Genomic DNA, 15,022 nt, shown 5'->3' with positions numbered 1-15,022 from the left:
TTGGATACCCTAAGGAATAGCAGGAGCCTGGCAGGTTACAGTTCATGCAATCACAAAGAGTTGACGCGACTAAGCGACCCACACCCACACACCAATGCCCCCTCCCCCAGTCAAGGTGAAGTGGGACTGGGGAGATGTGACTTTGGTGAGTATGGAGAGAGAGGAAGCTGGTAGTGCTTGGGCACCTTGAGGCAGAGGTCATGTGGGAGGAAGGTGCTTTGCTGTCATCAGCAGATTTTCATCTGTGTTTGAAAAGTCCGTATTACTGGAAGTGCATTATTTGTGATTATCAGTGGTCATACAGACTAGGTTTCCCATGTTTATCTTTTATCAGGGTGAACATTTTGGCCCAGTCTATAACAGTGTTTTCCGGTGGTGGGGCAGTACTGAGTCCAGGGAGGCTTAGAGATCTGTGGGCAAGCCACTGGTGTTTAGTGGGGAGGTGGGGACAGGGATCTAGAGAGCTTGCAGTGCCTCAGGGAGTTCCGCCCCTTGAAGAACTGTCCTGTGTCCTCCATTTCAGAATGTCCCATCAGGAATTCATGCAGCTGAAAACCTGCCCACCTAGCCCAGAACGGACAGAAGGCGTGTGGTTTTGTATAGTTTAAAGATACTCTGAATTTTCTGGGGATGCAACTGCTCTGTCACAGTAACCATAGCTATTGCATATGCGGTGGTTTAACAGAAGCTCACGAGTCAGCCTGTTTTATTGTATCTGGTATAGACTTGAGGTCTGATTCCCTGGTGGTTCAGTGGTGAAGAACCCGCCTGCCAATGCAGGAGACGCGGGTTTGATCCCTGAGTTGGGAAGATCCCCTGGAGAAGGAGATGGCTGTCCCCCGCTCTAGTATTCTTGCCTGGGAAATCCCATGGACAGAGGAGCCCGGCAGGCTACAGCTTGTGTCCGACTCTGTGATTAAACAACAGCAACAAGTGCAGGCTTGAGCATTTACATACTAAAATGCCATTATTCATTATAAATTAATTTCTCTTTATTTTTTTTTAATGGTACACTTAGGGTATTATTGATTAAAAACCTTGTGTCTGTATTGTCTATTTATTTTCAGCATAGTAGAGGGAGTGTTACAAAATACTTTATTTTGTATTTCACCCTATAGGGTGAAACCCAGTGGTCTGAACAAGGACCTTTTATGTCATCCCAGGTGTTCTAAACCAGTTACATCCTAAGCCTTGAGCACATGATATAACTGCTTCTGAAAGACAAAGTGTTCAACGGCCTTTCTCTGTGTAACACTAGTGTGAAGAAAATTTGTGGATCTTTAGGAATATAATCATAATAAATGTTTGTACTATTCTGTTGAGTTGAACTTGACTATAGATAATTTTACTTTTAGAAAAAAGGTAAAGTACATTCTTGTGTTTAAAAGATAAGCTAGGGCCTTTGTTCTTGAAATTCTTGTGCACAGTCTTGTCTCTTACAGATGGTGAAGTCACTGGTGGTCATTGACTTCACAGAGTTTCCACAGTGCTTCACAGAGAATTATGTTTGGTTTATTAGACATTGCAACCGCCGGTGACTACGTTGAAATAGGGTTTTCTGAACAATAGGTAGATATTCGTTGGATGGAGGAAAAAAATAACAGGGCTATAGATAAAAGCGAGGCTGACCTAATTTTCACAGTGTGAATTAAAAAACGAAGCTCAGGGTATTGCAGTATAGTTTAATGAAAAATATTATACCAATATGTATTATGCTGCCTCACAGTTTTAATATATTTGAACTACCATAAATAAAATATGAATCAAGCATGGGTGTAAAATCTCAATTGCTTTATTTAAAACTTCCCAGGAGAGGCCGTTGTTCTGCAGTGGTTAGCTCATGGGTTAAATAGGTCCTTTTTGGCATCTCACCCTTAATGGACTATCAATGAAGCCACTGAAGCCCAGAGGTCTGACTCTGACCTGCTGCTGCTGCTAAGTCGCTTCAGTTGTGTTTGACTCTGTGCGACCCCATAGACGGCAGCCCAACAGGCTCCTCTGTCCATGGGATTTTCCAGGCAAGAGTACTGGAGTGGGGTGCCATTGCCTTCTCTGACTCTGATCTGCCTACTGTTTTTGCTGCCTAGTGGTAGGCCAATATCTAGAAATAGGACTCTAGGTTTTTTTTTTTTCTTCTTCTTATAGAAAGGGCTGTCATTGGGTCAGAACTTTTACTTTCATTCAGAAGAAGAAAAGTCTTGAGGTTGGAGTTAGTTGACATTTCCCAGGGCTGTAGGTGGATTAGAAGATAGATTCTGTTTTTAGACTTTTGCTTTCCTTGGACTTCGAATATGTGCAAAGATAGATTTAAAGTCTTCCTTGGAAAATAGTGTGGGTCAGAGTTTGAAGTACTAAATATTTTAGTTGAATTTAGGAATTTTATTAGCAGTAATGGATTTTTGGCTAAAATACAGTTTTTATCACTAATAGGAAGAAGGAAGAATGATTTATGACTTGCTATTTTGACTTTCTATTTACCAAAGCAAATTACTTAGGTTAGGACATTAGTCTTGGTTAAAGCCCTTTAGCACACGAGAGTGGGCTTGTCCACTGTTGCAGTGTTCTAAACTATGCTTAGAGAAATGTGCTGTGAGCCTGGCTTGCATCGGCGTGGCAATCAGGAAGGAGGACTGGAACATGATAAATCAGTGTGAACTGGTCCATGCTGCTGCACAGCCACATCTTTGTGAGTAATGTAGACATTATAGTCTCTAAATTACTTTTGAGCAGCGACCACTAGCATTCATCAGTCTTTTATAATTTAGTTGCAGATTATTGATTATGACTGCCCTTCAAACATGCACAGGTCTCTACCAATTGCGAAAATCATCTTTTATTTATAATTTTTCCACCTCGTTCCTTTTTGTTTCATTTGTAAACTTGGTGAAGAGAGGCTTGTAATTGCTGCCTTCCATTGTCTCCTCCCACTGGTTCCTGATGCCCGGACCACCTGATTTCCATGCACTCCATGGGACGGTGGGTCATTGCAAGCATGCTGCCAGGTCTTCCTGCTGTGCCCAGGATAGACATGAATTCACTGTACCTGGACTAGGCCGTGGAGTCCTGCACAGAGTGTCCCAGGCCGCTGCTGCCAGCTAATCAGAATTGGCACATGAGTCGAAATCTGTTTCACTGTTTCTGCACAGAGTACTTTGGTTCATATCTTGCTTTTCCCATTCCATTTCTTCTTGGTCTCTAATGATGTTCGTTCACGCCTCTCCTTCATCTGATGAATTTTTAAGGCCTTTTCTTTAGCCTTCTACTCTCTTTATACATTTTCTTTATTTTTCCAGGAAAATTCACTGATCTCAGATCTGTAACAATTATTTCCAAATCAGCATTTCCAGCCAAGTCTCAAATCAAATCTGAATTTCAGGTTCAAATGTCTAATTGCCTGCCATTCCATGTGGTGATTTTGCCATTACTTTCAACTGAAAGAATGTCTGACCTGAAACTTATTACCTTTCTTCACTTTATTGACCATGCTGGGTGTTAGTTTTCTGGCATCTGGGTGCACCTTTGACTTTCTTTCTTGTTCATCTCTCAGTCACAGATGATCAGTTTTTCCCATCAAAGTCCTTGTATCTCAGAATCCATGCTTATGGCCAGTATCCTAGTTCAGGTCCTCATCAGCTTATGCCAGCAAAGCTCAGGCTCGAGTGAGCACCTCAGATTTGGTGGGCTTTTTAGCACACAGATTGCTGGGTTCCACCCCCAGGCCTTCTGAAGTATAGTTCTGGGGTGCATCTGAGTTTGCATCTCTTAGCAGATTCCCGGTGATGCTGCTGGGGGACGGGGGCAGAGAGAATGAAGCTGCTTTTTGAGAACCACTCATTGCTTTACATTTTCCCCATCCAATTAATCTGCAAATCTCTGCGAGATTAGACTAGATTAGACTTCCTGGAATACCCCATTTCATTGAATTATTTTCATTTTTAAACACCTGTGTATGATACCCTCTCTCTTAACATTTCTTATCCAAGCCCTGCCTAGTTTCCAAGACTCCTCACAAATGAGCATAAATTACCCTTCATTTTTTTTTTCCTTACAAATAAGCTTTGTTTGGTTTCCTTTCCATTTGTCTAGTCTTATGTCCTTGCTTCAGTACCTCTTCCTTTGTGAAATACTCCATGAGTACACCCCACCTTTGTAAGTTTCATTATTACTAAACCCCCAAAGCACTCATTCAGACTCTTATCTCCTTAATGGTAGGAACCATATGTCTTCATCTCCTACAAAGCCTAGAATAGGATTAAATCAGTGTGGATTTACTACTAAGTGAATTGATTGATTTCTCTAGTTTGTATATTCCTCGAGGCTGCTTGATTTGGGAGAAAACAATTAAGCAAAAATAATTTCATATATTTAAGCATTAAACCTTATAGCTAGTACAATAAGCTTATAATGAATGTCCATCCCTCTCTCCTTTATGAATAATCCACTGCTGGTAGTGGTGGCTCAGAAGTGTCCACAGGAGCAGAAGCCTGGTGATGGTGGTCGTGGCATGCAGAACTGGGGAGAAGCCCTTTGTTTTGAATTTCTTTTGGCAGTCCGCACTTTTTCCTTAGATAACATGTGATTTTGGAGAGGGTGTTCTTAGTTTTTTCTGAATCATCCCTAAGTTACCTGAAAAGTTGGTGGCTTACTTCCCCTAATGACTGATGTTGACTCCAGAGAGCAAGCAGTTAAGATGTTTACTGAACAGCTGCTGTGTGCCTAGCAGAGTCTGCACAATATTGCTGTCTCTCACCCTGTCCTTCCTTCCCTCCTCTGTTTTTGGTTTGCCTGTAAAGCGTAGAGGATGTTTTTGCTAGTTTTCAGGGTGTTTGCTAGACAGTTGTCCCAGATGAGCGGAACGTCAGTTCAGGGGAACAGTTGGCAGTATATGTTGTCAGCGGTAGAACCTTGGTTCTTTCACCTTCCGGTTTGGGGCTTTTTGGGGAAATGGAGGCTCAAGCATGAATTCGGTCTTGTCAGGCTCTCATTTAACACAGCCGTGTTAAGGGGAAGGCTGTTGGAGAGTTTCTAGCTTGGGTTCTCATTTTACAGAGGAGACAGCTTTGACCTAAAGCAATGACGTGTTTTTGAACAAAGTCACAAAAACGCATTATGGCAAAGCCAGAATAGACGGGAACCGCCTTTACATCCAGCTTGGTCCTCTTTGTGTGTCATGGATCTTTATGGAGAAGCCTTTGAATGTGGCCACACTCAGGACTATTGTAAAGAAACAGGAAAAGGTTTGGGTGGTTTTGGTACTGCATTTGGGGTTGGAGGTTTAACGCTGCTGAATTTATAGTTTTATCCCCAGTGAACAAAATACATCCATTTGTGAAACAGACAAAAAAATTAAGCTATGCATCAAAAAGCAATATCCAGAGGTAATTATTATTTTTTAATTTAAATTATAGATCTTATTTTCCTAGAGGCTGTGTGAGATTTTGCAACTATTATTCAGAATATTAAGACATGAAATACTAGGTATATCTGATTCTCAATACTGGTTTATGAATTGTCTTCTTAAAAATGTGGAGACCGTAGAATATGAGTGATGAGCCTTTCTGCTGCTATACAGCGTCTGCAGCCCGTACTGATGTTTGTTTTCACATAGAATGGAGCATGGAGCTGGTTTCCAGGAGTGCTTGTTGTGAGGCAAACAATAAAATGAACATTATTTGCATATTATGCCATTCAGATTAGAAATTTACGAAAGCATATAAATCCTCATGGAGCAGTAATACTGCAAAATAAGCCATTAACTTGATGCAGTTGATGTTTAGGTTGCCAAACTCTTTGTGACACTGTACCTTCTGATTCGATATTTATGGTTCTGAAAGTGCAGTTAAGGATTTTCCTTCCAACGTCGTCATTAGCTTTGATGTATATGTGGCCTCAGTTACCCGGCCAGGTATCTAGACAAATGGCATTTCTCGAAGTCAGTCCTAGGTTACATTACCCTTAAGGTGATGGTGAACGTTACTGTCAGCTTATCATCACACTTAACACTCCGTGTGTGTGTGTGTGCTTAAATCAGGTTTGTCTGCTAACTAGATGCTGCCACAAATGGATAATGGCACACTGTTACGTGATTCTTTCTAACCCTGGAGATTTATTGTAGCCATCTTTTGACTCTTCTAATCAAACCCTGTACCTTTTATAAGATAAGGAGCGTGACAAGATTTATCCTGCAGCCCATGCTGTGAGTCATTTACTCCTGATACACTCTGTGTTGTATTTCATTGATTGCATGGATGCTTCCATTATTATTTTTTAAACAATCAGTGCTCTTTTTATATTAATGAATTTATTGAAATAATAAGATTAATGGATATTTCTATGGAGCTGAAAATTTAATTTGGCTGTATTTTATGGTGTTAGCTTTGGCTCAGCTATCTCAATCCTGGCAGAGTCAGTGTTTATCTAAAATCTGCTGCTTGTGTTATGCAATTACCTACATTTATTTCCTTCTGAGAGTAGACCGCCATAGTTCTCTTTGGTGTTTTTAAACTAGCATATGAAAATAATAGGCTTTATAAAATTGGATATGATACATATCAGCAAATGGTAAGACCAGAAATAGAAATGGAATAAAGGAAAAATCCCAAAGGACCTGACATTTCTCTAAGAGGCAAGCCATAATTTTTATTAAGTAACTTATGGAGATAGTTTCAGAAATACTGTAATTGAGGAGGGAATTATAATGTAAGGGTTATGTTAAGAAAATGAAGGAAAGGGAAAGTCATAGTGGAAACAGTTGCAAAAGGAAATTGGTATGTTCCTTGAAATCCAGGGAATCTGTGTAAGTCAAATCATGGTTGTATTTTTAGTCTTGTGTTTTCATGACATAAGCTATTGTGTTACGGCTTGATGAGCCATTCATAACGACATTTTGTCTTTTGGAGTCATTTCTGTTCATCATTCAGGGAACTATCTTAAATATATTTGTAGAGTTCCATCTCCTCTACCCCATCCCTCTCTACCCCACATTTAACCACATTTAACAGAGAATTAGGACATTGTCATGCAACATAGAAGACAAGTGAAGTGTAAGAAATTTATGCTGCTCTTTCTCTCAGAATTAAGACCGTGGTATCCACAGTTCCTGAGAATACTAAGAATCAAGTAATATAAGGTTAGGAGTTTGTTATTTGATCCCCAAGTTAGAAATTCTTAGAATTTATTAATTTAATTTAGTAATTTAGAACATGGCTAAGAGGGACAAAAGTTTGCTAGGTGGTCAGTAAAGAAGAATCTTTGGACTAACCAAAACATTTTCTTTTTTAGAATGCTGTTTACCTAAAGCAAGCATAAATTTGAGTTGTTTTTAATTCAGATACTTCTTACTTTCAATAGTAATTTCAAATAAAGGGTTTAGGGCAGACACCAAGCAGTTGTAATGCTTGACTTTTTCTCACATATTTTGTGGTCAGTGTCATATCATGTATAACTAATTGACAAAAATGCCAGTCTTTGTGTTTATTAGGATACATTTGCCATTGAGAAAAAAAATTAAAGTGGTTTCTGAGAACATTTTACCAAGTCCATGAGTTACAAGTATGTGAAGAAAGCATCCTTTTGTCTTAATACATTTTAAAAGGAAAGTGAGAAATGTATATGAAAGCTTTGGAACCCTACTTACTGAGTCTGAACTAGTTTTGCAGATTTGCCTGGCAAATCTGATGTATATGGTTTGAAAATTTCTCATTTTTACTTTTTCTCATTTCACAAACTTTGCCAGTCCCCAAAGATCTGCTTGGAAACTCACTGTGCTAATAGGCAAAGTTGGCCTTTCCTGTGCTTCTGTTCAAGTAGTCCATCCTGAAACACTGACCTTTTAGTTTAATAACAGTTTTATTTGAGAAAATGTTTAGATCCTGAAGCTGAAAAGAGTGTTTTCAGAAAGGCCATTTTAAATAGTGGTCTCCAAATGGTATATCTGTTTTCCCTCATGCACTTTGGACCTATCTACCTAGAAGAAATGTATTGTTGCTTTCTGTATTCTATTGATTTAAAAACAAATAACATGAAACTTAGATTTGCTCAAAACCCATTACCACACCAGTTTATTTTCCTGCCTGGGCTTTGAATTGCTATTTTAGATTTTAAACTTTATGCTTGGTCATGTTTTATCTTTTGTTATTTTAAATTCTCCATTGTAGCTAAAGTAATTACTTTTTCAGCTGTGACCTTGAACTTGGGACCCAAAAGGGGTGTGTGTGTGTGTGTGTGTGTGTGTGTCTTTTCCAGGAATAGCTATGGCATTAAAGAGACAGCCGTGCTTTGACTGACCAGAAGTGATGGAACTAGCTGGTCCCTTGGGCGTGTCTTCTTCAGTGGCTTCGGGAGCATCCCTGCCTTTTGCATCTCTGGTGCTTCCTCCTCTCACCTTTCTCCCTCCACTTGTGGCCTACCTAGGTGATTGCACCACTTTCCATCTATTTACCACCTCACCCACGGCAGGTGGCTTGGCAGACAAGCCTTCTGCACTTCCTTCTCTGCAGTCTCTCTTGGCATGGCTGGCTTCCCAGCCCCCAACCTGGCCATCATTTGGAAAAGGAGTCCTCACCATTCTCTTTGAGGTTTATCACAGCATCATGAAAAACTCACTGCTGAATTTGGCTTTTCCCCTGGTAGGAAGCCCCTATGTGAGAGGCATTCATGGTTGTTCACCTGCTAAGTCATGTCTGACTCTTTGTGACCCCATGAACTGCAGCCTGCTAGGCTCCTCTGTCGTCCACTATCTCCCAGACTTTGTTCAAATTCATGTCCATTGAATTGGTGATGCTGTTTCACTGTCTCATGCTCTGCTACTCCCTTCTCGATGTGCTCTTCAATCTTTCCCAGTATCAGGGTCTTTTCTAATGAGTCAGTTCCTCACATCAGGTAGCCAAAGTACTGGATCTTCAGCATCAGTCCTTCCAGTGAATATTCAGGGTTGATTTCCTTTAGCATTGACTGGTTTGATCTCCTTGCAGTCCAAGGGACTCTCAAGAGTCTTCTCCAACACCACAAGTCAAAACCATCACTTCTTTGGCACTCAGCCTTCTTATGATCTAACTCTTACATCCATCCATGACTATTGGAAACACCAGAGCTTTGACTGTGCACTGTCCTTATAGTGCACTGTGAGGACATGTTGGATCAGCTCCCCTAGAAGATCGATCTCACTGCTTCATGCTTAGACCTGGTATACCAAGGTCTTACCAAAGCCTAGTTCTGTTGAGTGAAATTCAGCTGAATTGTGATCAAGAATTTGATTGAATTTTGCCTGAGAAAAATTTTGCTGTGATAATTTGATTATCCTGGCAGATTTGTGTGATTTTACACGTGGTCTGACTGTGCACTGACCCAAACTGATATACTGTACTTCACAGTATAGTTTCATCGGGTAGTACTAACTGGGTTAAATATGTGTCTCAATGTTTGCTACTAATAGAGCTACCAGCTGTGGACAACTTGAAAAACTGTGTCACGTTGTTTTGCTTGGTGATAAGAGGGTGAGGAAACCGTGAAAACCATCACCTTGTGGTGGGCATAGCCTGGAACTTCATAGCCAGCTGACATCTATGTAACCTACCCGGTCTTGTTTTTGGATGAGGAAATCAAAACTCAGCTAGGTTAGCTGATTGACCTAAAGCCTGGCTGATAAAAAGACAAAGTCTATCCAGACTCCTTGACGAGCCATTACTGTCTGTAATTTCTCTGCTGGGTTTTGTATTGTTTTAAACTCTTAGTGCTGGAAAAGAAAATGAAAAAAAAAATCTTAAGATTTGCCTGAATCAAACAATTTCTTTTTTAGTTTCTTAAAAAGTTTTTGTTTTGGATGACTTTTTCAAAACAGAGACTTGTCTCACACTTTAGACTACCAAGTAGAAGAATGGCAAACAGCAGAATAGTTTGTGTATATATATATGTATGTGTGTGTGTATATATGTGTGTGTATACACACACACACACGCACACACACATACATATATATATATATATATATATAGTTCTAATGGAGAATGTCCGTTTGAGAGCAACTTCTTGAGAAAACTGCCCAGAGAGGCTAGTAACTTGCCCAGGGTCTCCCAAGTTGCTGATGGGCAAACTGGGATCAAACCTCAGCTAGTCCGTACATCTTTCTCTGGTTCCTTGTCCATCATTCTTTTCATTTATAGTATATTCTTTTCTCAGCTTTATTGAGAGACATTTAACATATTGTACTATTCACTCATTAAAGTGTACAGTTCACTAATTTTTAGTATTTGCAGATTGTGCAACCATCTTACAGTCTAGTTTAGAACATGTTCAATACCCCCAAAGAAATCCTATACCCCCTTAGCTGTCACTCTCCATGCCCCCACTCCCCTGCCCCAGACAACTACTCACCTACTTTCTGCATCTGCAGGTTTGCCTTTTCTAGACATTTCATATCAATGGCCATGTACAATACGTGACCTTTGTGTCTGACTTCTTTCACTTAGCATTTTTTCAAGATTTATTCATGTTGTAGCACGTATTAGTACTTCATAACTATTTATGATTGAATAATATCACACTGAATGGATATACTACATTTGTTTATCCATCCATCAGTTGATGAGCATTTAGATTGTCTTCACTTTTGGGATATTATGAATAATGCTGCCATAAATATTCATCTAGAAGTTTTTGTGTAGACATGTTTTCAGTTCTCTTGGTTATACACGGTATCTAACAGTGGAATTGCTGCGTAATATGGTAACTGTTTAGCATCTTGAGAAGCTGCCAAACTATTTTTATACTGACTGCATTATTTTACATTCCCACCAGCAGTGTATTAATATGCAGGTTTCAGTTTCTCCACATTCTCACTAACCCCTGTTAATTGTCTTTTTCATTAAGTTTGAATTGGTAAATCACGTGGCTTTGGTTTGCATTTCCCTAATGATGGATACTATTGAGTGATTTTTCATGCAGTTATTGGCCATTTGTGTATCTTCTTTAGAGAAATGCCTGTTTATGTCCTTTGCCCATTTTTAGTTATGTTACCATTTTATTGTTCAGTTCTGTTGTAAGTGTTCTTTTATATTCTGGATACAAGCACCTCAACAGCTATATGATTTGCCAGTATTTTTCCCCATTCTGTGGGTTGTCTTTTCACTTTCTTGATGATGTCCTTTGATATTGCTATTTTCTGATAGTCCACAATTAACAGAAAACATCCTTAAGAGCTTTCATATATTTTCTTTTCTTGCTGTTACCCAGTGTCAGCTAAATTTTTGCGTATTTCCTAAGGCAAGGTTGTTATAATATCAAGATTATCAAATAAAATGTCATCAAAGAGCAGAGACAGTACTGTCTAGTTTCCATCTAATAGGCTCAACCAGTTGAAATCCTGGGTGAGGTCCTGTGTGTATTCCTAGAGTTTAAATGTTTCTGGTGCTTTCTTGGTCATAGTTTTGGGTAGTGGGTTTTGGGTAGTGAAGAGGAAATAGTCCTTGCTTATTTCTTAGGGAGGGCTCTTAAAGAGTATATAAAATTTGTCAATTTATTTGCTGTCATAGCTGTAAGACTCTTACAAAACATATTGTACAAAATCATTTAATTGGAAAGACCAGCTGTTTCAAGTCAAGTCACCAGGTACTTAGAAAGCTCCAGCTGTGTTCTCAGCACTGTTCTGTGTCTCTCTCTCCAATTGTTGGGACTTGAATTTGAAGGACACGTTTTCCAAAAAATATGGTTTTAACATTTTCATGAGTCAGTGAATTCCTTTTTCATAAATCATGGATAAGTGAATTTAACCACACATGATTTTATTTCTCTAATAAGTGATTTTTTAAAATGTTCAGTTATCAAAGTGGGAATGTTTTGATGTCATTTTCTTCTCTGAAGTCCCTTCCTTGCAGCCTCGCCTCTTTCTCTATGCAATTGTCAGACTTTAGTGGTAGGACATCATTTTAAAGAATTTGTACTTAATGGCTCAGTCCCCACTGGGCAGTAAGCAGCTCCTTGAGTTTATTATAACTTTTGGCAGGTATGGAGATTTCTAGGTCGCCAGAGAGCTCTTGATTAAATTACTTCTGAAGTGCACTAATTGGTCTTTTCCACAGTGCTTAGGTGGTTCCAAGGAGATACTGACCAGCTGGCAGAACTTTGCCCATTAAGATCTAGTCTCAGTTTCATCTTCCTGAGTATTCTCATGCTTTTGTTTAAAGAAGTCACTTATTGTATCTTTTTCCCTTCTTTGTTGATTTTAGTTTCTGATGAAGAATTGAAAAGAAGAGTGGCTGAGGAACTGGCATTGGAGCAGGCCAAGAAAGAATCTGAAAATCAGAAACGGTGAGTTTCATGGTGTTTGAGACAGATTTTGGTGGACCTGTCATAATTATGAAATGCTTTTGGAGAGGAGTGATTATAAAGAGACTCATCATCGGTGTCTGGCTCGACTTCAGAATCTGCTGAACATAAATGGATGTGGCTCTTTTTGGTTTTGGACTGTGCTTGTTAAAGCCCTAGGTTATCCCTTTCCCAAACTCAATTGTAAGTCACCATTTTATCTCTTGTGTTGTTCTCAGTTGCATGAATAACTGAGCCTTGGTTTTTCAGTATGTGAAAAATAGTTTTTGAGGATTCTTCTGGCATTTCTCAGGCTAGATTCTTTTAATGAATGTATTTTTGATAGAAAATTACATTATCTGCTATGGGTATTGCCAGTATTTGATGGATCATTGAAAAAGCACAAGAGTTCCAGAAGAACATCTACTTCTGCTTTATTGACTACTCCACGGCCTTTGACTGTGTGGATCACAACAAACTGTCGAAAATTCTTCAAGAGATGGGAGTACCAGACCTCCTTCCCTGCCACCTGAGAAATCTGTATACAGGTGAAGAAGCAACATTTAGGATCGGACATGGAACAACAGACTGGTTCCAAATTGGGAAAGGAGTACATCACAGCTGTATATTGCCACCCTGCTTCTTTTACCTATATGCAGAGTACATCATGCGAAATGCTAGACTGGATGAAGCACAAGCTGGCATTAATATTGCTGGGAGAAATATCAATAACCTCAGATATGCAGATGACACCACGTTTATGGACAGAAAGCAAAGAACTAAAGATCCTCTTGATGGAAGTGAAAGAGGAGAGTGAAAAAGCTGGCTGAAAACTCAACATTCAAAAAACAAAGATCATGGCATCTGGTCCCATCACTTCATGGAAAATAGATGGGGAAGCAATGGAAACAGTGAGAGACTTTATTTTTTTGGGCTCCAAAATCACTGCAGATGGTGACTGCAGCCATGAAGTTGAGATACTTGCTCCTTGGAAGAAAAGCTATGACCAATCTAGACAGCATATTAAAAAGCAGAGACATTACTTTGTGGACAAAGGTTCATCTAGTCAAGGCTATGGTTTTTCCAGTAGTCATGTATGGATGTGAGAGTTGGACCATAAAGAAAGCTGAGCACAAAAGAATTGATGCTTTTGAACTGTGGTGTTGGAGAAGACTCTTGAGAGTCCTTTGGACTGCAAGGAGATCCAACCAGTCTATCCTAAAGGAAATCAGCCCTGAATATTCATTAAAAGGACTGATGCTGAAGCTGAAACTCCAATACTTTGGTCACCTGATGCGAAGAATGGACTCATTTGAAAAGACCCTGATGCTGGGAAGGAGTGAAGGCGTGAGGAGATGGGGACAACAGAGGATGAGATGGTTGAATGGTGTCACCCACTTGATGGACATGAGTTTGAGCAAACTCCAGAAGTTGGTGATGGACAGGGAAGCCTGGTGTGCTGCAGTCCATGGGGTCACAAAGAGTCAGACACGACTAAGTGACTGAACTGAACTATGGGTATTAAGGTTAACAATATTGTAGCTAATAATGAATGTCATAGATAGTACCCATGTTAATAAATAGGGTTAATTAGTAATCAGTTCTGTTCAGTATGCTCACTTAAAAATTCAAAGACTTGACAGATGTGTAAGGTTGAAAAAACAAAATCCTCCACAATTTCATTCTATTAAGATCATCACATTTCACTCCTCTAGCCTTTTTTCTGTGTACATACTTCTATTTTATTGTTGTCTTTAGGACTACTTCTACTAGCAGTAGCAGCTGAAAGAGTTCATTGAAGTTCTTGTAATAAAAAACTGGAAGCAGTCCATGTGCCTGTCATGGGAGACTGGATGAATGAATTATGGCACGTACCCATCATGGAATATTAGATGCTCAAGTAGATCTTACATTCTGATTCAAAAAGATGTTGAAAAGCTGTAAACTGAACACAGTATTTGAAACAATGTAGATGGTTTTTTGTGGGTAAAGCAGCGCCATGGACTGTAGCCAGGCTCCTTTGTCCATAGGATTTCTCCAGGCAGAAATACTGGAGTGGGTTGCCATTTCCTTCTCCAGGGTGTCTTCCCAACCCAGGGATCAAATCTGCATCTCTTGCATTGGCCATGGATTCTTTACCACTGAGCCACCAGGGAAGCCCTGGGGGTAAAAGTTGTACTTTTTAAAGTATGCTGCTGCTGCTGCCGCTGCTAAGTCGCTTCAGTTGTGTCCGACTCTGTGCGACCCCATAGACGGCAGCCCACCAGGCTCTGCCATCCCTGGGATTCTCCAGGCAAGAACACTGGAGTGGGTTGCCATTGCCTTCTCCATTGTGTGAAAGTGAAAAGTGAAAGAGAAGTCGCTCAGTTGCGTCCGACTCCTAGCGACCCCATGGACTGCAGCCTACCAGGCTCCTCCATCCATGGGATTTTCTAGGCAAGAGTACTGGAGTGGCTTGCCATTGCCTTCTCTGTTTTAAAGTATAAAGTATAGTTACATAAAGTATAAACTATACTTTAAAGTATAGTTGCTTATTCATAAAAATATGTGAATACATTTTAATCCGCAGTAGTCAAGTGCTTCCCTTCTGTGCTGTTTCTGAAATTTGCATACGGCACAAAGCATTATTATTCTGTGATCATGTGAATATCTTCCACATGCACAATGACTACTACCAGTAGATGGTTTGTGAGTACTACTACCAGTAGTACTACTACTACCA

General features: G+C 39.8%; 1 protein-coding gene across 2 annotated transcripts in view; it reads left to right on the top strand.

Annotated features, from left to right (window-relative positions):
* CHCHD3 (coiled-coil-helix-coiled-coil-helix domain containing 3) overlaps positions 1-15,022 on the top strand; it is a 293,253-nt gene that overhangs the window by 49,649 nt on the left and 228,582 nt on the right. For both annotated transcript variants that reach the window (XM_070788178.1, XM_019959100.2), the window contains exon 3: positions 12,222-12,303. In XM_070788178.1, coding sequence (XP_070644279.1) covers positions 12,222-12,303 — 82 coding nt within the window. The remainder of the gene's footprint in view (positions 1-12,221; positions 12,304-15,022) is intronic.

This window comes from Bos indicus, chromosome 4 (genome assembly GCF_029378745.1).
Source record: "Bos indicus isolate NIAB-ARS_2022 breed Sahiwal x Tharparkar chromosome 4, NIAB-ARS_B.indTharparkar_mat_pri_1.0, whole genome shotgun sequence".
NCBI lineage: Eukaryota > Metazoa > Chordata > Mammalia > Artiodactyla > Bovidae > Bos > Bos indicus.
Note: the sequence above shows the minus strand (reverse complement) of the source record. Positions and strands in the feature narration are given on the sequence as shown.